At 46.0% G+C, this 23,333-nt stretch overlaps 1 protein-coding gene across 4 annotated transcripts in view; it reads left to right on the top strand.

The window, feature by feature from the left end:
- Window positions 1-23,333, top strand: part of SMARCC1 (SWI/SNF related BAF chromatin remodeling complex subunit C1) — a 958,790-nt gene that overhangs the window by 236,245 nt on the left and 699,212 nt on the right. For all 4 annotated transcript variants that reach the window (XM_085628643.1, XM_085628641.1, XM_085628642.1 and 1 more), the window contains exons 12-13: window positions 21,384-21,443; window positions 22,777-22,814. In XM_085628643.1, coding sequence (XP_085484769.1) covers window positions 21,384-21,443; window positions 22,777-22,814 — 98 coding nt within the window. The remainder of the gene's footprint in view (window positions 1-21,383; window positions 21,444-22,776; window positions 22,815-23,333) is intronic.

Raw genomic sequence — 23,333 nt, 5'->3', positions numbered from 1 at the left:
TCTGCATTGGTGGAATCCACAAAACCTTTGCAAGGGCCGACCGTTCCAAGAGCCTGTTCCGCAAATAATACTGACAGCGGACGCCTCTCTCCAGGGATGGGGAGCTCATGTACTCAATTACACAGTGCAGGGACTATGGACGACACAGCAAAAGAAGATGCACATCAACATTCTGGAACTGATGGCAATCTTCCTAGCCATGAAGGCATTCACTTGTGCAACAAAGTCGTGTTGATCCGGACGGACAACATGACTGCCATGTACTACATACAGAAGCAGGGAGGAACACACTCTCCACAGTTGTCTCATCTGGCTCAGAGCATGTGGAAGTGGGCCATTCAGAGGAACATATTCCTCATGGCGGAACACCTCCCGGGCAAGGACAGCCAGATGGCGGATCTGCTCAGCAGACACAGCCACCAGATGCACGAGTGGGAGCTACATCCGTCAGTACTCCAACCGTACTTCCAACAGTGGGGTCATCCAGAGATAGACCTATTCGCCACAAACGAAAACGCAAAATGCCAAAGCTTTGCCGCCAGGTTCCCACATCCGCAGTCACAGGGCAATGCGATATGGATGAACTGGTCCGGCAGATTTGCGTACGCTTTTCCCCCAGCGCCATTAATACCGCTAGTGGCACGCAAACTGCGACAATACTCACTGACACTCATCCTAGTTGCTCCCACATGGGCACGCCAACCATGGTACACCACCTTTCTAGAACTTTCCGTGGTGCCGCATCAAAGGCTGCGGATCAAACCCGCACTTTTAACGCAGAACCATGGCGAAATTCAGCACCCAGATCCGCAACAGCTGAACCTGGCAATCCGGCTCCTGAAGTCTTAGAGTTTGGCTACCTAAACCTGCCACCTGAATGTATGGATATCGAGGAGGCCAGAAGACCCACAACCAGAGCTTGCTATGCGGCTAAATGGAAGAGGTTTGTCATTTACTGCAACAACAATGACATTAACCCGCTGGACGCATCCATTCAAAACATCATCTGTTACCTCTTACACTTATACCGATGCAATCTGGCATACAACTCCATACGTATACATTTAACCGCGATAGCAGCCTATCTTCAAAACAGGCAGCACCTCTCTTTATTCAGAGTGCCTGCCATCAAAGCCTTCTTAGAGGGACTCAAACGAGTAATTCCCCCAAGAACCCACCGGAACCAGTGTGGAACCTCAATGTGGTCCTCACCAGATTAATGGGTCCACCTTTTGAACCTCTCCATTCATGTGAGATTCAATTCCTCACCTGGAAAGTAGCTTTCTTAGTGGCAATCACTTCGTTAAGAAGAGTTAGTGAACTCCAGGCACTAACCATTCAAGAGCCATTCATACAGGTTCACGCGAACAGGGTTGTACTGCGTACCAACCCCACATTCATGCCTAAAGTGATATCGCAGTTCCACATGAATCAGACTATTGAACTGCCTGTTTTCTTTCCAAGTCCACAACATGTCGCAGAGAGAATGCTCCATACATTAGATGTAAAGAGGGCCCTCATGTACTATATAGACAGAACAAAGGATTTTAGGAAAACAAAACAACTTTTCGTTGCCTTTTCTCCACAACACAAGGGCAACGCCATTTCCAAAGCAGGGATAGCCAGATGGATCGTTAAATGTATTCAAATTCGCTATCAAAAAGCTAAACGCACATTAACGATTCCCCCACGAGCCCACTCAACACGAAAGTTTGGGGCATCCATGGCTTTCCTAGGAAACATTCCTTTACAGGAAATATGTAGAGCAGCCACATGGTCCACTATACATACATTTACCAAACACTACTGTGTAGATGTTCACTCAAAACAGCAGGCAGCTGTAGGACAGGCTGTTCTCAAAACTCTTTTTCACACTGCTGCAGCTGGCACGGCAGCCGCCGCTAATGGAGGGACTGCTATATAATCTATGCACAGATATGAATTCAGCAGCCCACATGCCTCGAACTGAATATGCTACTTACCAGTATGCATCTGTTCTTGGCATGTAGGGCTGCTGACATTCATATCGCCCACCCTCCTCCCCGGCGCCTGTAGCGGCTGCAGCACTCAGAATTACTGTATAGCATGGGCATCACTTACTGTCCATCACTGCCACAGTGGCGAAAAACAATCTAAGGATGGAGAGGATGCCCATGCGCACTGTAGTCCAGGGGAGGAGCCACCTATCTCGTGATACTTCAAAGACTCTTCCAGGACAACAATGTGCAATCATCCGGACCCAACACTAGGCAGCGATCTATGCACAGATATGCACAGATATGAATGTCAGCAGCCCTACACGCCAAGAACAGATGCATACTGGTAAGTAGCATATTCAATACTTTTCGGGTGGCCTCGAGAAAATCCGTTACTGTTGGGCATTTGTTTTCATGGGATGGCGGGACAGCACTTTGACTTCCAGCGTACCGCTAACAGGCTCGAGCATTAAAATGTTCTAATTTATGCTGTTTGGAGTTAGTCCCAGTTTTTGTTTTATTTGTTGTTTTGTATTATGCGGATCGTGAGCGCCTTGTAAACAGCGCAGAATGAAAAACAGCACCAGGACCCTGGGATGCACTTTCGGAGTGGCGTGCCCCCCTCCCCCCAAAAACTTCAACACTCTGCCCCAACTACTGTCAGATGCAATTGTGTAAATAACTGGTTTGGGATCAAGCAGCGGATAAAGTGTGTTTACTTTTTTCCGTGGGATTCCGACAGGGGAGGTCAGACCAAGTGACGCGTGGGCCTGTCACGGTCTTCATTTGTGCGTGTAACGTTTCTAGAGTTTAAAGAACCCCCACTTGAGGTACATTTCATTTTAAAGAACGAAATAGATAAAAATCATATATTGAAAAAGTCACTACTCACTAGCTGGTAGAGGTTGTCATTGTTATCCACCATGTGACGGATGAAACAGACATTCTAATTGTAGTACATTATACATCTCTACCACCAGAAAAAATACATGAATGGGAATCCTTCAGGGAGCGCAGAAAACCCGATAGATCACAAAGTGGAAACGCATGGAAGTAAGAAGCGGTCCCACATGCACGGCAGTGGAAAGTCCACTACACAAAGTGGAGAAGTCTTTCTTTCAACTGACCCGCTACATCAGTGAACGAGATCGGCGGCGCCACATTAACAAATCAGTATTGTCTAATAGTCATGAAAATAGTTCAAAATACTCCAGGTATCTTGTTTGTGAACTCCTGAAAAAACCTGGTGTCGGGTTGCACCACAAACTCAGAACTTTTCAATGGTGTCTGTGATTTTTATGGACAATGTAATCACCAAAATTTGCTCCCAATTATATAACCTGATTACAAGCCAAAGCTCAATCAACTTTATGCTAACTTTGTAACATGGATACCAAGTAAAACGAACCCTGCCACATGACAAAGGCATGTTATTTGGAGAGCTTTCCCATCTATATTTCAATTTAAATATCAAAGTTTCAGAAAAGAAGGAATTCATGTAAATACTGTCCTGAATTATCAACTAGATTGCGTTCTATTTACCATTTCACTATTATTTTCACTACCATTGTGAAATGGTCTAGACACTAGTATTAATATAAGCGCAGCAGCCTCCTGCTTTGCATACCTGGCGAGATGACGGACATCACCTACCTTAACCTGGCCAGTGAGACCAGACTAAAGCGCTAGGTAACTATAGCTGTGGCAGCTGCATAACAAAATGCATATGGTCATCCAGGGTGTTAAACCTAAATCTTGTGAGACTTCATGAACAATCAAACTATAGCAGTGGTTCTGAACCTGGGGTCTGTGGCACCTACTCGGGCGTGCCTGCAACTGGTTAGAAAAGTAAATATTAAATTAATAAAATGTATATAAATAAAAAATAAAAAAACCTCAAAGGACGACTAGTGTCCTAAATTGAAGAAAAGGCATACGCGGTGGAACAGATTCTACATTCGGAGCTAAAAGATAAAATGATATGCCTGATTTTCGTATATCGCCCTGTCTTTTAGAAAAAAGCCACATTTTTAAAAGCTCCATGCTTCTCATTAAATTTAGATTTTTGTATATTTTCAAGTGAAAAAGAATGTTTAGAATGTGTGTATGTTTACAAACCAGCTCGAAGGACACTTTCTTTTTAAAGATTACAAATTTTAATTAAAAACCATGGAGAGGACAGCGGTTTAGCTCATTAAAAAAAGTTACAGTTGTTAAAGAGAATTTATTTAAAATGTGTGCCATAGAATGGTCGGACCTCTAGTCGAGTGTGAGAAAGTGGCTCTGAATATACGGTTCCCAAATAGGTACAGTTTGTACAGAGTCCACAGCCCCCAGAGGTTTGGCAGAGGCTAAAGTTGGATATAACCTTACTCTCTAAAGTGGTAGCTTGGTCGAGCACTAAGGCAGTATCAGAGGACAGTGTAAAGCATTTGTTGTACACACTCAGTCAGCAAAATGGTTTCACACACTCAATAACTGAACTCTAGGCCAATGGTTTATATAAAAAATATAGGTCTGTTTGATTTTAGAACCAACAATAGGTATTAAAATATACTTTCTCAGAATGAGATGCTTTATATAATTACTTTTGCAATATGCAATTGGCTTTTGTAGAAAGTTACAAGTTGTTGTTGCAATAGGCAACACAATTTTAAACACAATAATGCAGTGAGTTCAATGGAAGTTTCAAGTTATTTGCAATAGATTATTTTCAGGATTACTTTTGTGATTCCAGGACTGGATCCTAGATTCAGTCCTGGGACAGTACTTAGAAACAAGTGATAAAAGTCGTCTTAGTTACTACTAGGATTTTTAAGTAATATTTTGCTATTTAAAAGTTGACAGAAGAAATTTCATAGAAAACAGTCAATGATTCCCTATGGAAGAAAATTTGGAAGAAATTTCAAGTTGCAGGTATAGTATGTTCTCGTTACTTTTGTAATCCAGTACTTTGTGCCTAGACTCAGTACTGGGACCTTTATCTAAAACAGGTAAGTAATTACGTTTTCACAATTTATACGATTTTTAAAGAATATTTAAAGTTTGCAGAAATCGACACAGAAGAAATTTGACAGAAAAACAGTCAATAATTTCCTATGGAGGAAAATTGGGTCTCTGGTAAGTATGGTTGTGAATATTTTTCAGGGTCAGTGCTGGGCACCAAGATCCAGCACTGGGATCTCTCCTAATAACAGGTGAGTATTTTCGTTTTAGTTACTCGGCTGATTTTTGGTGAATATTTTAAGTTTTAGAAACTCCACACTTAGAAGAAATTTCAGAAGAAACCAGTCAATGTTACCCTATGGAGCAAATTGAGTTATCGGCTTTTGGGTAAGTACTCGACTGGCAGAGTTAAGGTTCTGGGCACAGACTCAGGGGGTCTCCCAGGGTCAGGTAGGTACAGTTGTTACACCCTCAGCGGCGCAGGGGCAGCCGGGTGCAGAGTGAGTTGGGCCCAATGTTATCCTATGGGAGGCAGGGGGGCCTTGGTTGGTGGCTGCTGACTAGCAGGCCACGCGGCTGTGGGAGCTGGGCTCCTGGTCACTTGCTCAGGGCAAATGGGGGAAGTAGATGGGTGTAGAGGTTACACTGCCAGGGCCACTCGGGCGGCTGGGTGCAGGGTGCTTTTGAGCCTTCGGGTGCTAAATTGATTTCAATGGGAAAGCTCCGGTTTAGAAAAGGACTGCAAGCTCGGGGACAAAGACTCTTCAGGTGCCACCACCACTTCGAGAGGTAAGTTGGGTAGTTGGAGGATAGGTAGGTACCCAGGAGTTGGGCACAGGGGGCCGCCGGGTGCCGGGGTGCCTTTTGGTGTCGGGAAATCTTACCCTCTGTTGATTGCGGTTGGGGGGGGGTACCTGGTTGAGGCTGCAGGCGTCGTCGGGAGCATCGAGGGAAGTCCTTGGGTGCCGGACTCGGGGTCACAGTCGCCGTGGGGTCGTTCTCTTGGTCTTTGTTCTCTCCGGCACAGGCCAGGCTTGGCGGGTACAGAGTGTGCAGGGTTCGCGGTTCCGGGCTGATGCCAGGGATTAGAAGCTGATTTTGAGTAGAGCCTCTACTCACGGGAGTCCCAGGTGCTTAGAGCCTAAAGGTAGCCAGGTCCTCCGGGGTTTGTGAGGTTGCTGGCCACAAGAGATGCTGGGTTGTAGCAGGAGCAGGTTCGAGGGTCGACAGGCCGGTAGGGCTGGAGCCAAAGCAGTTGGTGTCTTCCTCTTCTTAGCAGCTGCAGGGCAGGTCTTCTTTCTTCTTGCTCTTCTTTGTATTTCGGAATCTGGAATCTGGGGAGGGAAGGTTCAGGGTGCTCCTAAATACTAGATTTAGGGGTGTTACAGGTAGGTGAAGGGCAGGGACCAATGGGTCCCTGTCCTGGGGTGGGTACACCCCCTATCCTGCCTCTCTCCTGTGGGAGGGGGGCAGTAGCCTAGTCCTGATTGGGTAGGGTCTCCCATCTTCAAGATGGCGAGCGCCCGGGGATGTGCTTCACCTCGCCTCCCCCACCTGAGGGGTGGGGTTGGCAGGCTGGCACATCCCCTGTCCTTATTTGGGGTTTTTCGATCAGGCTTCCCGCCAGAGTGGGGGCTGCCAGTGGCTTGGGGAAGCTCACAGAGGCGGCTTGCCTTTGAAGCTTCCCCCTGCCCATCCTGGGGGAGGGGGATCTAGCATCTCGCCCAGGATGTGCATTGTTGCAGGCCCAGGAGAGCAGGGGCTCTCCTACCCAGGGGTCCAGCAACATGTCTGCTGTGTGGCAGCCTAGGCAGCCTCCCAGACCAGACATGGATTGTTGGTTATGTTTCAGGAGGCATCTCTAAGATGCCCTCTGGGGTGCTTGGTACATTAAATCCCACATTGGCATCTGTGCGGGTTTAATGTGCTGAGAAGTTTGATACCAAACTTCTCAGTCTTCAGTGTTGCCATTATGGTGCTGTGGAGTTCGTGTTTGACGAGCTCTCAGCACCATGTACTCTTAAATGGCAGCACTGCACTTACAGTGCCCAGGAATGGAGCTGGGTACTGTAGGGGCACAGGGCTCAGGCTCCTTGCCCACACCACTGGCATAGGGCACCCAGCTAGAGGGGTGGCTGATGTATGCCAGGGCAGTGTAGGTGGTGGGCATGGCACACAGGGATGTGTGCCATGTCGACTCTTTGTTTCGTCTTGTACCCAGACACTCAGCCTGCAAGGGCAGTGCATGTGTGTAAGGGTACAGGACCTCTAAGGGTGGCACAATGAGTGCTGCAGCCCTTAGAGGCCTTCCCTGGTCACAAGTCCCTGGGTACCTAGGGTACCATTTACAAGGGGCTGACATGTGGCCAGGGTTTGCCAATTTGGGTTTTAGGTTGTTAGGGAAGGAACATAGGCCCTGGGCACCTGATTGGCAGGAGTCCAGGGCTCACTCAGTCAAAGTACATTCAGCAACAAGCATTTACAATGCAATGGTCTCGGCATTGGTAAAGTTAGAGCTATTGGCATTGCTCATGACATTATTTTTGTTTATGTTTTTGTTTTTAAAATATTTAAAGAAACGGAATTGTCATGAGCAATGCCAATAGCTCTAACTTTAACAATGCCGAGAGGTGCCCAGGTCATGGTTAGTTGCAGGGGGTGGTTGTGCTCTATGCACATTCAAATCTTGGCCTCTCCTTTTGGTGCAAGCTTGTCGCCTGTGCTCTTTCTTTCGCCTTTCCCTTCTAGGATTACCCTTGGGCGTGAGGGCAGCAGAGTTCTACCCACCTGTCCATTTAATTGCCTGCCCCTCTGCGGAGGGGTCATTTTCAATGAATAAACAGTGTCAATCTTATGCACATTCACTGTTTGGCCTCTTTGTTTATCTGCTCTCTCTCCTCCCCAGGCCCCCATCTCTCTTCGAATGGACTGGACTGGAGGGGCTTCTATTGAAACCCTAGTGCTTTGATTACCAGCTGAATCCTTTGCCCCCCGCGACTCCACGTGCCCCTCCACTCCTGAGCTTTCCCCTCAGAAACCGTGTGTCCTGGTGCTTTTGCCCAGTCAGGCCAATGGACGTGAGACAGGATTACAACTAATAATGACAATAGTTGTAATAAAAAAGCATTTATACTAACAATACTAAACATAAATTGTGTTACTATAGCGCTTGTAACCTCAGTGTTTTTTTCTAGGCTTTATAAATAGCTGATATTGTTTCTCTCCATTTTAATGACACTCGGGTTGCAAAAGCTTATTAAATGGAAACCTGAGCTCGAGAAACACGGTCCTTTATAGCCTATAAAGGGCTGTGTTTCTCTCCCCGGGTTTCCACTTAATAAGCTTTTAGACCCCGAGTGTCATTAAAAAGTAGAAAAACAATATCAGCTATTTATAGTGCCAGGAAAAAAATACAGAGTTGACAAGCGCTAGAGGGTAACTGTAAGTATGCCACCCAGGCAGGTCCGCCGCCCTCACCCCGTCTTTGAGACGGTGACCCCAGTACATTGTCAGAGAGCAGCAGAACCAGGTGAGTGCCCCCCCACCCCCCACACATCCCCTCCTCTCCAATCTAGACCCTTTGTGTACCACCCTGGGGGGGGGGGGGGATGCGTTAAATGAGCCTCCCTGCGGCTCGGCCTGCCCTGTTGAACAAACAGGGGGCTTGGGGGCTGACCTCAGCTGCAGAAGCCATTGTCAGGTGGGCCCCTGAGCTCCGAGGACTGGCCCCCGCGGTGACTAATGGCAGCCGGGCTCAGGCAGGAGCCGGCCTTCCTGTGCGCTTTGTGTCTTCACAATACCCCCAGCATGTTTGCTCTTGGGCACTTTAAAGGGGCATGCGTCTTACAAGACATGCCTGCCTGTTTGCACAGCTTATCTTTTCTTCTCCTTGTCTAGGGCCTGAATTCCTTGAAAATCCTGCTCTGTTTTTTTTTCTTTTAATGTCACAAAACCTGCTTTTTGGCGGTAATTCATGAGTCACTGTTGTGGGATTAGGCCTGAGCTAAGTGACTTCCGGCAGCGCGCTCCCCTGCCTTTCATGTCTGATATCACACACCGCGCCCTTCTCCGGCGTGGCGCTGGCACCTCAGTGCCACGGTCTGCGCTGGCTCAGGGTGTTTGATGTTTGCTGCGTGATCCCTGAAAGGGCACCTGGAACACTGGCGCGGTGTTTACAGCGGAGTAGGTGCCTGCCTGCCAAGCTCACAGCCCTGATATAGCGCCTAGCGACCGCATCCTAAGAAATGGGATCCCAGTTGTGGCTCACTGGTATAAAGACACTTCACAAAAAGTTGTTTGCAACTCCCAAGGCTGAAGCCAGATCAATGCTGCAGCTGCTAGTCTGGAATAGCCAATGCACACATTCCCTAAAACACAGGAGGTACGAGGCGAGATCTGTCAGGCGCCATTTGCCAAAGAAAGACAGACTGGTGCCCTTTGATAAATCCAGATTGCTGTTAAATTAGAAACTAAGGTGCCACGAAGCCTGTGAAGCAGGCACGAAGCCCTACAACTACACAGAGCCCCGACATGAAACGAGCCGAGTCACTATTGTGGGATTAGGCCCGAGCTAAGTGACTTCCGCCAGCGCGCTCCCCTGCCTTTCATGTCTGATATCACACACCGCGCCCTTCTCCGGCGTGGCGCTGGCACCTCAGTGCCACGGTCTGCGCTGGCTCGGGGTGTTTGATGTTTGCTGCGTGATCCCTGAAAGGGCACCTGGAACACTGGTGCGGTGTTTACAGCGGAGTAGGTGCCTGCCTGCCAAGCTCACAGCCCTGATACAGCGCCTAGCGACTGCATCCTAAGAAATGGGATCCCAGTTGTTGCTCACTGGTATAAAGACACTTCACAAAAAGGTGTTTGCAACTCCCAAGGCTGAAGCCAGATCACATGGCCTACCTTTTGTGGAGGGGCTTGCCGAAGTGGATGCAGAGCAGGAAGGAGTATATTAGCAGAGGAAAGTGACATGGAGTCTGATTACAAGCCGAGGGCACCGGAAGACACCACCGCCTTTCTCCGAGGCAGAGCAAAAATGCCTCGGAGAAACGCAGCGTCCTTTTCGGATTCGGGGGCGTGTTTGTCTTTTCTCTCCTCCAGCCATTGGATCCGAAAAGGACGGGGCATGATTGGAGTGACGGGACCTCTTCTCCAATGGCTGTCCAGCATTTACGAGGCCAGCCAATGGAGAACAGGGCAGAAGAGGGGCGGGTTCAAGCCCCTCTTCTCCCAAGTCATTAAATCTCCGGACTTCCGGTCTGCCGACCGGATGGTCCCGAGACCTAAAAAGTGGGGGCATACCATGCAAGAAAGATGGCACTTTCTCACATCGAGGGTCTGCTGATGTCTGTGCACTTGTAGTTAGGTGGTTCTCTAAACGCACAGACACTCTGATTCCCGGAAGCCGATATTCACCCTTCCACATAGCTCCTTGCAGCCTCTCCCACAAGGAGCAGGTGTTTTGTTTGTAGTGAACGACAGGAAGTGTTAATGGGCCTCTGAGCGTCCTATTTTTGGAGACAGTCACACTAGAAGGCCGGAAGGGTCTTCGATGTCCGCCCTGGAGCAGGGCCCCGGGAGCCTTGGTGTACAGGGCTCTCTTTCTCTGCCCACCTCGCGGCCCAGCTCGTGGTTCGGTCTCACAGATAAACATCTTCGTTCGGATGCTGACGGGAGCTCCCTTCCCAAGCAGTGTAAAATCCAGGGGGGGGGGCTGGTGGTCACTATTGTGAAAGTACCCAAAGTGTCGATTTTACAAACTTATAAATATTCCTTAAAAATCTCCTGTACAACTTAAACGCAGTTTCTCAACTGCTTACAGGATCCAACACTGACCTAGAAAAAGTACCCATAAACTCACTTATCTGCTAAGTGAATTTCCTTCCATAGGATAACATTGGTATTTTGATCAGAAAAAGTTTCTAAGTGTCAACTTTTAAAATAGTAAAATATTGCTTAAAAATCACATCAGTAGCTTAACTGAATTTACTCACTTGTTTCCAAGAGCTGTCCCAGGACTGAATCTAGGGTCCAGTCCAGGAGTTAGAGAAGTAATCCTGAAAGTAATTAATTGCATATAACTTAAAGTTCCCATTGAGCTCAATGTATTATTGTATTTGAAATTGTGTTGCGAATTTGCACCAACCTGTAGCTATTACCTACCAAAGTCAAATGCATGTTGCAAAAGTATTTAACTAAAGCATCTCATTCTGAGAAAGTATATTTTTGAAACCTATTGTTGGTTCTAAAATAAAACAACCACATATTTTTTATATAAACCATTGGCCTAGAGTTCAGTTATTGAGTGTGTGAGACCATTTGCTGACTGAGTGTGTACAACAAATGCTTTACACTGTCCTCTGATACTGCCTTACTGCTTGACCAAGCTACCACTTTGGAGAGTAAGATTATATCTAACTTTATCCTCTGCCAAACCTCTGGGGACTGTGGACTCTGTACACACTGTACCTATTTGGGAACAGTATATACAGAGCCACTTTCTCACACCTAATGAAGCATAATCTATTCAGAGATGGCACTTAGCGAACATAATAATGAAAGGTACTGTTTGGGAAAGCTGTAAATGTAGAAAACGTAAGATTTCTGCAATGTTCTCGGCAAAGATCAGAATAAAATTAAACAACCAGCAGATTGTAACATTCAGCATGGAGTACTAGCATAGCAGCAGATCCAAGGCATCACAGTAATTCGACACGGAAACTTCCACTGATTGCAACAGCCCAATGCAAAAACTGCCAGCTCTGCAGTACCATGCAAAAAACGCACTCGACATATAAAAAGGTAAAGCCCTCTTTCCTCTCCCCTCCATTTCTCATAAGGACATGGACAGATCAGATAGTCATATAATACCGTCCACGTTCTGCAATACCATAAACAGGGGAGAGTGAGAGCTGACTTCAACACGTCAGCAGCATACGCTTAGCGTTTGATGTCGCTACCCAAAGCAAGGATCAATCAAAGGATACATACACACTTAAAGAACCAGACACCAAGAACAACCCTTAAGTTATATCTGCACAAAGCATTAAAGCCTGCCCATTGCATCCCCAAAAAATTAAGCAATATACAAACGGAAGCTAGTGGTTGGTAAAGACCATATTAAATATGAAGATGAATGGGCCTACTAAATATAACTTTGTTTCAATATACATACGGTGTACCCCTAACGGACAACCATAAAAAAGGGGTTCTTTGGCGTCAAGTCTACAAATAGTTACCACACTCGTTAATGCAAATATGAATAACGGTGTATATATGTGTATACTCTTCTAAAAGTAGAGCTATTTGCAAGCCTACCATATATACACAACAGGAGGACACATATTCTCTCACAACAAGTGTTTTATATTAGCCTGTGGAGAATAACTACACTTTACTCCCTCTTCCACTATCCATGAATACTGCTACACATTCTATGCACAGTATGTGAATCTGGAATACGTCTATGCTACAAAACTAAACTAGTTACTTACCTGTAACAAACGTTTTGCAGCATAGACTCTTCTAGGTTCACATAGAACCCTCCCCCTCCCCTGTGAAGGAGTAAAAAGTAGCAATAATTTAAAGTAATAAAAAAAAGAGGACAAATGAGACTTGTAACATAGTCCCTAAATAAACCTAGTACATAAGTACTAATAAGGGCTAACAAATAGCAAAAGGCTATACGTCTCCTCTTACATGAGTACATACGTACTATATAAGAACTAAACAATAGCAGATGTGCTACATCTGTCCAATTATAACAAGGTGACCTGTTTGAAAACAGTCACAAGCTACCTACTTAGCTCATAAACAAACCAATAAATAAATTGTAAAAAGCATAACATATAAGTTACAATGCTTATCATACTAATCCAAAGGAAATGTATACAGCAACATTGTTAAAAACAAACAAGTATAGCTGAAGAAAAAAAAACATTCATAATACATAAAGAAATAATTATATATAATTTGTGTCCCTGCACTCTCAGCTCAATAAACACATACAAGCAATATACTTATTCAACACTTGGGCACAATCTCAAAGCCAAAAAGGGGAAAGAATTATCTGAGAGCTTGCACACACACAAGGGGGGTTGGAGCCTGACCACAGGGATCGGATTTCACAACCATCCAGAGGGAAAAAAAGCGCTTTCCGACTCCAACCACTAGATGGCAGAATATGCACAGTATGTGAATCTAGAAGAGTGTGCTGCAAAACTATTGTTACAGGTAAGTAACTAGTTTTGTTATTTCGCCATGACCAAGGCATTCATTTTTGGCTTTGAGCGCTAGGATTTTGTTCATACGCAGCAAGTGTTCCTTGGAGTCCTCTTGGACATCCTCTTCATCAGAGACTCAATTCTCTAGTTGGTCAAGTCTAGTGTTCTGCTTGTGGACTCTGTTTTATACGATCTAGCCTGTTAGTGAGTGCATAGAGCTTGGCATCAATAGCTCTGAAGCTGGTTTTAATGTCCATTAGCAATTCTTTAATATCAACAGCCTGTGAGTCGCTGCCCGGTAGGGACTCCAGATTGGTCTCTGAATGTGTCTCCTGGTCTGTGTGACGAGTTGAGCGCTTGCGCTCAAAGGATAACTTGGACTGCCTAGTGTTGTGCTTACCCATGTGTGAGAAAGTGCCTCTTTTGCCTGTTTGGCCCCCCACTTTTTGCCTGGTTTAATGTGGTTTCAAATGTAGTGCTCAGGGTCCATGCCAACCAGGTCCCCTGTGCCAGTGCTCCTTCCCTGAAAACAATTCCCTAATTGGCACTTCTGCCTGCTGTAAGCCCCTAGTGAATGGTACTCTGAGGGCCTCCCCTCAATGGGACCATGCCACTACCCTTGCAGCTTGCATGCCCCTGTGGGAGCGGGCCGGCCACCGTCCTAACTCTTGACAGGCCCCGATTCAGTGCAGGAAGGGCGGTGGGCACCCGACTCCCCAGCAGGCACCCTGTCACTCCCAGCTGTCTGAACTCACCTGGGGTGCACACACGGCTCGGGGTGAGTCCAGCCCTTCGTCCACTCCAGCCAGTCTCTTACAGCAGGACTGCGGCTGCTCCCCGCTGCTACGAATTCCTTGCCCAGAGGCTACTCCCAGAGTACCGGCGAGCTCGTCACACTTAAGGTCTTTCCAAGCACGACACCGCAGCTCCCCCGTAACAGCCGCAGGCCCCTGATGGCTCTCCTGAAAATAGGGAGAATTAGGTAGAGTCTGTGCAAGGATGATGACGGATTTTATAATCCAGGCGCCAGAGCCTCGCTAGTGAGTGGCCATCTTGCTGCTCGGCCAGGCTCCGCCCCCTATTTCTATTTTTATTCTATATTCATTGTTTTTAGTCATTCATGTTTTGCACCTGTCAGATTTCTGTAATTCCAAGCAAATAGTACTTTTTCTTTGCACTCATTTTTCTGTGAATTGCATGAAAACAAGAAAAGGGTTTCTATACCTCCTCTAAGTACAGCTGGGTTGTAGCAATTTCGTACTTTTCTATTAAAATTATATGTAGGGGTTAATTTTTCTGTCAAGTGGATTGGATATTGAATGTGTTCCATAGACCTCCAAGACTTATACTTTCATGTGACAGTTAACAAGAAGCAAGGGAAATGTGTGAGATTTGTCTTTGTGTGTCCATTGGAGGAGAGAAGAATATCCATCCAGAATAAATGTTCATGCTCCACAGCATCAAGAATCCACTAATGCATAATTTGTGGGTTTCAGGAGATGGCAGAATGAACAACCAAGCTTCTGTTTAAGTGAACACTCCATGTTGTGAACTTTAAGGTGAACTGGAGTCCAACTGCTGTGGGCTGCTTTCTGTGGGAGAGCTAAATTAGCCTGCAACTTTAGGGGCAGCCTAGATTTTTCAGCTTTTTAAAAAAAATTTAGTTTTCTATTAAAACCGGACCATAATCATTTAACGTTCCAGAGCACCAGTATAAAAGTTCTCAAATCATTATTGGCATATAGTTCATGCATGTCCCAGGTGCTTCACTCATATCCAGTATATGAAATGGAAGTGACCCCAGTTATGGGGACTTGACAGACCTTTTACTGAGGTTAGCAGTTAGGCAGTATTGCCAGAGGGGGCGTAGGTTAAAGGGTTGTGTAGGAAGCTGTCTCTGTACATACTATAACAAAGTAAAGTATAGTGTGCACAGATCCCAGTGGATCCCCAGAGCTTTGCAGAGGTTAAAGTAGATAAGATGAGTAGAAGAAATTAGACACACACTCAATAATTAACTCAAAGTCCAGTATTTGTATAAAAATATTATTTTGTTACTTTTGTTTTAGAACCAAGAAAAACTCTGTTGCAGGGAAGTACCAGTTTAAAAATATCAATACTTTTAGATACCGTAGGACTGAGTTGCAAATAGCAATAGGAATACTTTACAGTAGTACTGGAAATACCTTTACCATAGCCATTCAATTTAAAAGGCAGTGTAGAACTTCGGATAAGAGTAAAAATACTTGTGCAATGCAATTTAATTTCAAATGCAATGTTAGCCAATGGTGCGCAGAGGCATACAATGCATTACCGAAGGAGAAATTTGGCACAGTAGAAAAACACAGGTTCAGGTCCAAGGTTCCAAGATAAGTCTTTCGGTAAACCCCCGAGATTAGGCGGAGGAACGTGACAAAGATACAGTGTAGCCGGCACACTACCCAAAAGGGGCCACTAGAATGAAGGCTGTGAAAAGGGACTTCCAAGGAAGTCAGAGGTCTCCCCAAAGAGGGAGAAGGTTGCAAAGGTCGTGGGAGCTTTGGGCCACAGCAGGGTTTTGGAGATCTCGGGCAGAGAGCAGCACAGTGTACAAAAGTGCGCCTCACGTTCAGGGCCAGCATGTTTCTCACCAGGTTTCAGGGACCTCTGGGCCACTTAGAAAGTTAGTATCTGGGGGTGCTGGCATGCTGGAGCATGCTAGGACTCTTCTCACCTGTTTTTTGGGTGCGGTGGCCTGATGCCCCGGGTATTGGTACTAGATGGGCTAGGAAAGTCCTGGGGCCACCAAATGTGGTATGGTGATCGATCTGACCCTCCTGAGTGAGTGATGGCACCAAAGCTCAGCCCTCAGCGGTTTCGGACGGGCCGGGCAGAGCAAAAAGGCGGTACCTGACTTTGAGATGTTTGCACTTGCGCCTTCAGCTGCAGGGGGACTGCGCCTCTGTCTTGAGGGAAATTTTCAGCAGTTCACGAAAGCTGGCAGGTCTCTGGCGTTTGTGGAGGCCACACAGCTGCAAGAGTGGCTGATGGGAAGTGATTCTCGAGTTTGACTGGTAGGCTGGGGTTTGGTGCCAAAATTCCTCTCAGGTTCTTCAGTTCTCGCTCCAGCAGCAGTTCTTCCTCCTGTTCGATATTTGGTCCATGGATTCTAGTGTTGTGGTTCAGTGAAGCCCCTAAATACTACATTTATGGCTGTTTTAGGGTAGTAACAGGCATGGGCCAGTTGGCCCTTCACCTTGGGGTGACTACACCCCCTAAATGCCAACCTCCAGTGGGAGAAGGTGCAGGTTCCTAAACCCTATTGGTTACCCCCCCCCCCCTTTCAAGATGGTGAAAAGTGAATTTTGTGCTTTACCTCGCATTCCCCACCAGAGAGGTGGTGTTGGCAGGGGAGGGCACACCTCATCTTGTGGGTTTCCCGCCTGTAGGAATCTGCCTCTGTATATACTATACCAAAGTAAGGTATACTGTGCATAGAGTCCTGAGGATCCCCAGATGTATAGCAGAGGCTAAAGTATATAATACCTTACACACTTTTGTGGTAGTGAGGTTGAGCAGTCAGGCTTATCAGGTAGGGTAGTGTTTAGCATTTGTTGTACACACTGGGGCAAGAAGTGATGTCACACACTCAGACGGATTCCAGACCAATTTGTTTGTATAAAAAGTTGTTAATATACTTTTATTTCCATTACTAAGATGAACTTTGTAGCAGTTAAGTTGGACTCTTCATACAATGTTACTTATAGCAATACAGTGAATACTGGATTCGTAAGAACATCCAGATTACTTTTTCAATTGAGAAAACGATTTGCGAACTGTCAAAAAATGCTTGTAATTACTTTCCAATTACTTTCAGATTACTTGTCTAATTTGGTCTGTAACACACTCCTAACATAGTTCATACAACACAGGACATTTGTGAGCATGTTAAATTTTTTGCAAGCAATAGGTTACTTTTTGTGCTGTACAAGACAGTTCAACACTTCGAAGAATTTTCACAGAAACCCACCATTCAGTCCTATGGGGAAAACAAAGTGTTAAGTTAAGTGAGTAAAATGGTTTTGGAATTGGAGTTTTTGGGAGTTGAACCAAGGTTCCCCAAGGTTTAGGTTGACACTAAAGGGGCAGCACCAGTGGCACTAGGGCGGTTGGGTGCAGAGTGCAGGGCGTCGGCGTTAGCTAATGGGGCTAGGGAGCACCTAATTGGGGACTGCTCCTGGGCAGGCCACTCTGCCTAAGGAGCTAAGCTCCTAGGGTTAAAACCAGGGCAAAGGGGGTCCCAAGTTAGCACCAAGTCCACACCACAAGCGGCGCAGGGGCGGGCGGGTGCAGGATGCTTAGTAGGTGTCTGGAGCCCAATGCGTTTCAATTCAGGATGTTGGTCGCGGAAAAGAGCTGCAGGCTGGACCCTGAGGACTGGACAAAGGGAACCACCTTACTGCAGAATGATGTTAACTATGCTGGACACCAGGGCGCCGTCGGTTTGGCACCTCAGGTCACAGGAGCTGGAGATACAGGGGTGTCCTTTCGTGTCTGGGTCTTCTCACCGGTTCCGGTCGCGGTTAGGTGGGGGACCCTTTGGAATGAGGGTGCAGGTGTTGTGGATAAGGTTGGAGGAGGTCGTTGGCGGGACCTCACTGGGGTGTTGGGACTCTTGAACTCAGGCCGTGGGCATTGGATGCAGAGTGGTGAGGACTCGTGGATTCAGCCGGATCTGGAGTCCTTGGTTTTGGTTGGGATTGGACAAATCAAGTGTCCACGGGAGATGGGAGTTCGTTGTGAAGGCAGGGCAGGTCTCCAGCGTTCTTGGAGGTTGCTGGCTGCAGGACACGCCTGCCTCCTCCTCCTTCTCTTCTGCAGCATGTCTCTTTGGTCCTCCTTGTCACGTAGAATCTGAAGAGGCAAGGCTCAAGGGTGCCCCTAACTACTAGATTTAGGGGTGTAACAGGGGTGTGCAGGTTGAGACCAATGGGTCCATTACCTGGGGTGTCTCCACCCCCTAGTATGCAACCCTTCAGTGGGAGGGGGCATAAGCCTCTTCCTCATTGGAGTGGTCTCCCCATGTACTAGATGGCGGGGACTGAGATGTGTGCTTCACCTCCCCTCCCCCACCTGAGGCGTGGGGTTGGCCAAGGTGGGCACACCTCCCTTCTTGGCTAAGTTTTCCCTTCGGTGCTGTGCCCAAAATGGGGGCCAGAACCAGTGGGAGCCAGTTGCTGATAGCAGCAAGAGGCTTGGGGTAGCTAAGAAAGGCCGCAGGCCTTTGAAGCTCCCTCCTCGAGGACCCTACCCATCCTGGGAGAGGAGGCATGACACCTCTGCTCAGGATGTGCTTTGTTCCCGGACCCAGAGAGCGGAGGGCTCACTCCCCAGGGGTCCAGAAACCCGTTGCAGATGGCTGGGCGCCAGTCAGGAACCACACCAGATTTGGTTGTTTTTCAGGGGGCATCACCAAGATGCCCTCTGTGTGCATTTTTCATTAAATCCATCATAGGCATCAGTGTGGCTTTAATGTGCTGTGAAGTTGGATGCCAAACTTCATTGATTTCAGTTAGGCTATTATGGATCTGTGGAGTTTGTGTTGGCGAACTACCAGCTCATGTACTCAAAATGGCTCCACTGCACTTACAATGTTGGTGAATGAAATAGGCACTGTAGGGGCATGTTGCTCATGCAGTTATGCCCTCACTTGTGGTAAGGTGTACCCTGCTTTTAGGGCTGTAAGGACTGCTAGATGGGTGACTGACACATGCCGCAGGCAGTGTTGGTGGGCATGGCACACGGTTTTGTGCCATGTCAACTCTTTAGTTTGGTCTGCACCAAAACACCCAGCTGGCAATGGCGAGGGAGGGTGCTAAGGTGAGGGGTCACTAAGGGTGGCATAATATATGCTGCAGCCTTCAGAGGCCCTCTCTGTTCACCAGGCCCTTGCTAACAAAGGTACCTTTAACAAGGGACTTATTGGTGGCCCAGCGGTGTGCCAATTGTGGATACAAAGGTATAGTTTTAGAAAATAATACCTGTCCTGGGGGCTGGTTAGCAGGATCCCAGCACACATCAAGTTGGCATCAGGTATATGGCAATAGATTAGGGGGTAACCATGCAAAAAGGGGCATTTTCTTACCCCGCCTTTCTTCCTGCCAAAAAGGGGCAGGGATAGAAAGGGGTGCCTTACCCCAGCTACTGGAGGGGCTAGGAGAGGTGAACAAAGGAAGCAGAGCCCTTTGAAACTCACCGACATGGATTACTCATCCTGGATGGGAGGGGGTGTGAAGCCCTCTGCCCAGCACAGGCTATGTTCTGGGTCTGGCTCTCACCCCATGTGCCCAGAACATCATCTTAGGGCAGCAGGCTGGCTTAGACCAGTCAACAAATACCATAGAGCTGTTGGTTTTGCAGTGGACCCCTGGGTGCATTTTTTAATAAATACAACACTGACATCGGCGTGCGTTTAATATGCTGGGCAGTGGAGTTTGTAATAACAACCTCCCAGCCCATTTACTCAATATAGCTTTACTGCACTTTTTGTTTTAGAATGGACTTGCACACTGTAGGGGTATGTTGCTCATGCAGCTGTGTCCTCGCCCGTGATATAGTGCATCCAGCCTTAGGGCTATAGGGGTGACTTACTCATGCCACAGGCAGTGTTTTGTCGACATGGCACACAGAGATGTGTGCCATGTCGACTCTTCAGTTTTAGCTGCACCAAGACACACAATCTGCAATGACAGGGTGTATGTATTTAGTTAGGGGTCTCTGAGGGTGGCACTATACATACTGCAGCACTTAGGGAACCTCTCTGGTCACGAGGCCCTTGGTATCACTGGTACCTTTTACAAAAGATTTGTATGTGTGTTAGTTGTCTCCCTATGTGGAAACAAACATACAGTTGAAAGAAAGAACACAGGCACTGGGAACCTGGTTAGCAGGAACCCAGTGCACATTCAGTCAAAGTTGCATCTGAGAGGCAAAAAGTGGGAAGGATACTGTCGCAGAAACCCACTTTACTACAGGTTGGGACACCTGTCTAGAATCACACTGCCATTTCAACCATGCATAGGTGATGATGGTGCTCTAGAGCAAAAGGCAAAGGTGTTGTAACCTTGCAGCAGAACACACAAGTTTCCTTTCTCTTAGTGGTGACTCTGCTGGCTTTCAGGTTTAGGCATGAATCCCAGCAGTGTAGCTTCCATATCTTTAGAACTCGAACTGTTGACCTCTCGTTTCATAAAATTAGTCTCAAAATTTTGCAGGTGTCCAGTCTTACCAATACCAACCAGGTAACTGGGATAAAGGAACCTCTGTCTCCATCCACTACAGAGGGATCCCTGCACATTTTGTCCTTCTGCCTCAGATGTGCCATAAACCAGGAGATACAGAATCCAACTGTGACCTCCAGTTGAATAGAAAACAGGCAATTGGAGGTGTGTGCATAAGCAGTTGGCCAAAAGTCTCCTAACCATTGTGAATTTTCCCTTTGAAATATTGTGGCATTGGTCTGCCCGGCCTATTTGCATTTGCTTATCTAAAATACATAACTGAATTGTTTGAGTTTTATATATTCAGACCAAATTACTGAATGCTTCAGGTTTGGTATCTTTAACCACCACCAATCCATAAACATGAATGTCTGATTAAATCTAGATTCTCTTATGAATGAGGGAGAGTAACAGTGCTGTTACTGCCCCTTTAACATAGTACAAAAGCTGAGCCCCACACCTATGGAGGTGTGGAAAAATGTTTGCGACTTAACACTAGTGTAACTCACCCAGACCACAGACAAATTGCATATGCGTAAGTGATCAGGAACCTAAGTACTAGCTAGTAATTTCATAGTTCTCAGAGTCTGCTTGGTATGTTAACAAGGTTAGGAGTGTCCAACAGAATCAAAAGCTTCATTAAGTGGAGGGAGGGAGGGGTTGGGCCAATTACTTTAGCAGAGCATGTGAGCCTGCAGCCTGAACAGCAGGTTACGGTGTGTTGCAGAGAGAAAAAACAAAAAATCAAAAGAACTCAATTGAAATAAAACTAGGGCAGGTGGCATTGTTAACTCACACACTATGCAGCCCTGCTGAAGGATTAAAAGTAGTGGCATGCCTGACAAAATGTACTGATGTTTATGGTTCTTCATACAACGTACGTTGGCAACATATTTATGGGTCAGTTGCCACTGCATGAGTTGTTCCCAATGAAGGCTTGTCCTGCAAAGTCACACACTTTATTCCATTTTCTTTTTCAGTGAACCCAAAGAAAGATAGTGAGCACACTCCAGTCAAAGGGGGAGTGGTGGCTGATCTAGGTGAGTATGTACTCTTTATTATTTCAAATCAGTCTGGCTGGGATCCGTTCTTTGGGAGTTTTTATTTTTTTTAAGTCGCCTGGATAGATGTTGATCTATATTTATAAAACATATCCCCATTTATTTATTTTCCTATCCCCCTCTATTTATTTTCCTATCCCCCTCATATTCTGTTCCTTTCCTGTTGATTTAGCTTCTACTTCTGAGTCTTTGCAGTGATTTGCTCTTCTTCATTTTTCATTCCCAAGCACTTTGCCTAGAATTGTTGTTAATTTTCTTTGCCTGCTATTGCCCAGCTGAAATTTGCTGGTGAAAATATTATTCTTTCAATCTTGTATATTTCAGACACAAAAATACTTTACCCTAAGGGGAGGAAGTCTTTGCAATGATCTATTCTTTGGGATCTTCCTTCTTCAGGTCCACTGGTACTTATTTTGGGACACACCTAGTACAGTCCAAGCAGAAAAAAACAGCATCCTAGTTTAGTGCTCCGCTTGATGTGAAGCCTTTTTCAGGGAAGGTCCTCAGCTACTCAGTATTGTGTGGGAGAGGGAGCTACAACCCAGTACCTCCCCATGAACTATGATGGCTGCAGTTGTAGGCACAAGTATGGCTGGTGAAAAGCTTTAACTGTGCTTAATATTCTTACCCACCCAAGTATTGGCAGTGCATCCCTCATCCTAATAAATAACCTAGACTATGTTAACCTGTCATTCATATGTTAAATTAATGTGTGGTAATTGTAGATAAGAAGATAGAAGCAAAGCTTCTAATATGTTGTCCGCATTAGCAAGAACAATTGGTTGTTGTGTTAGTTGACGATAAAAAAAGAAAAGTAAAAGTGAGATTTTTTTCCCTTTGTTTTTTTTTGCCCACGGGATCTAAGCATTTTTCAGAATTCAGACTGGTGTGAATAGGAGCTACCTTTTGGTTTATTGGCAGATCCAGCAAGAAACCTCATATTCTGTCTTCTGTGGTGATTCTTATGTGGGAAGCATAAATATCAGAGGCATTGTCATTAGATGTGATGTATTTTTTCTGTTTTTATTTAATTTCTTTAAGCATTTTGCTGAGTGTATGAAGTGAGGGTAGCTTAGTCTCGCATACGTCTCTTGCCAGCTACAGGATTCTCCATGGCAACTTTGTTCATCATTGGTAGTTGTGATGAGACTGACTTGCTCAAAGAGGTGCTTTAGCTATATTGTCTATATCCAGTGTTTTACTTCAACAGTATGTGATTCGTATAAAGCAACATCTTCGTAGCAGTGCATCATCAATTTGATGTCCAGAAACGAGAATTCGAACATGAGATAATAATTGTTCCCTTTTGCAGATGAGCAGGAAGAAGAGACTGTGCCTGCAAGTGGAAAGGTAAGGAAAGGGTATTGCCTGGGTTTCTGATAATTAGTCTTTTTAAATGTGTTTATAGACTTTCTTTTGGATCGGTCTTGATTGCAATTATGGTTCGCTTCAGGTCAGCTGGGGTGATAATAAGCCAAGAAATGTATTCATTTTTTGTAAGTGCATTTTCTGGGATACTGCACAGCCAGAGAACACTTAAAACATCCAGGGCACTCTTTCCACAGAATCCTACAGTAATCCGAACTAACCCTGCAGAGTACCAAATTGTCTAAGCTATTATTCTAATTTGCATTGAGCTTTTGTAAGAGTTTTACTTTTTTGTATACCTTTTAGAGTATTCAGCCCTTAAAAGTAAATTTTGTGGGTAACAATGTTTATTTAAATTGTATGTGTTAAAGTACAACAATAAAATTGGAGAAGGATCATTGTGTCAAAAGTTGCATCCAGGAGACTAAGGTACAGGGAGGGAATCCTGCTTCGGTCCCTGTTGAAAGTTGCCTTCTGATGCTCAAACGTCCTTGCTAATAT

Source organism: Triturus cristatus, chromosome 10 (genome assembly GCF_964204655.1).
Source record: "Triturus cristatus chromosome 10, aTriCri1.1, whole genome shotgun sequence".
Classification (NCBI taxonomy): domain Eukaryota; kingdom Metazoa; phylum Chordata; class Amphibia; order Caudata; family Salamandridae; genus Triturus; species Triturus cristatus.
The sequence above is the reverse complement of the archived record's forward strand: the minus strand, read 5'-3'. Positions and strand labels throughout refer to the sequence as shown.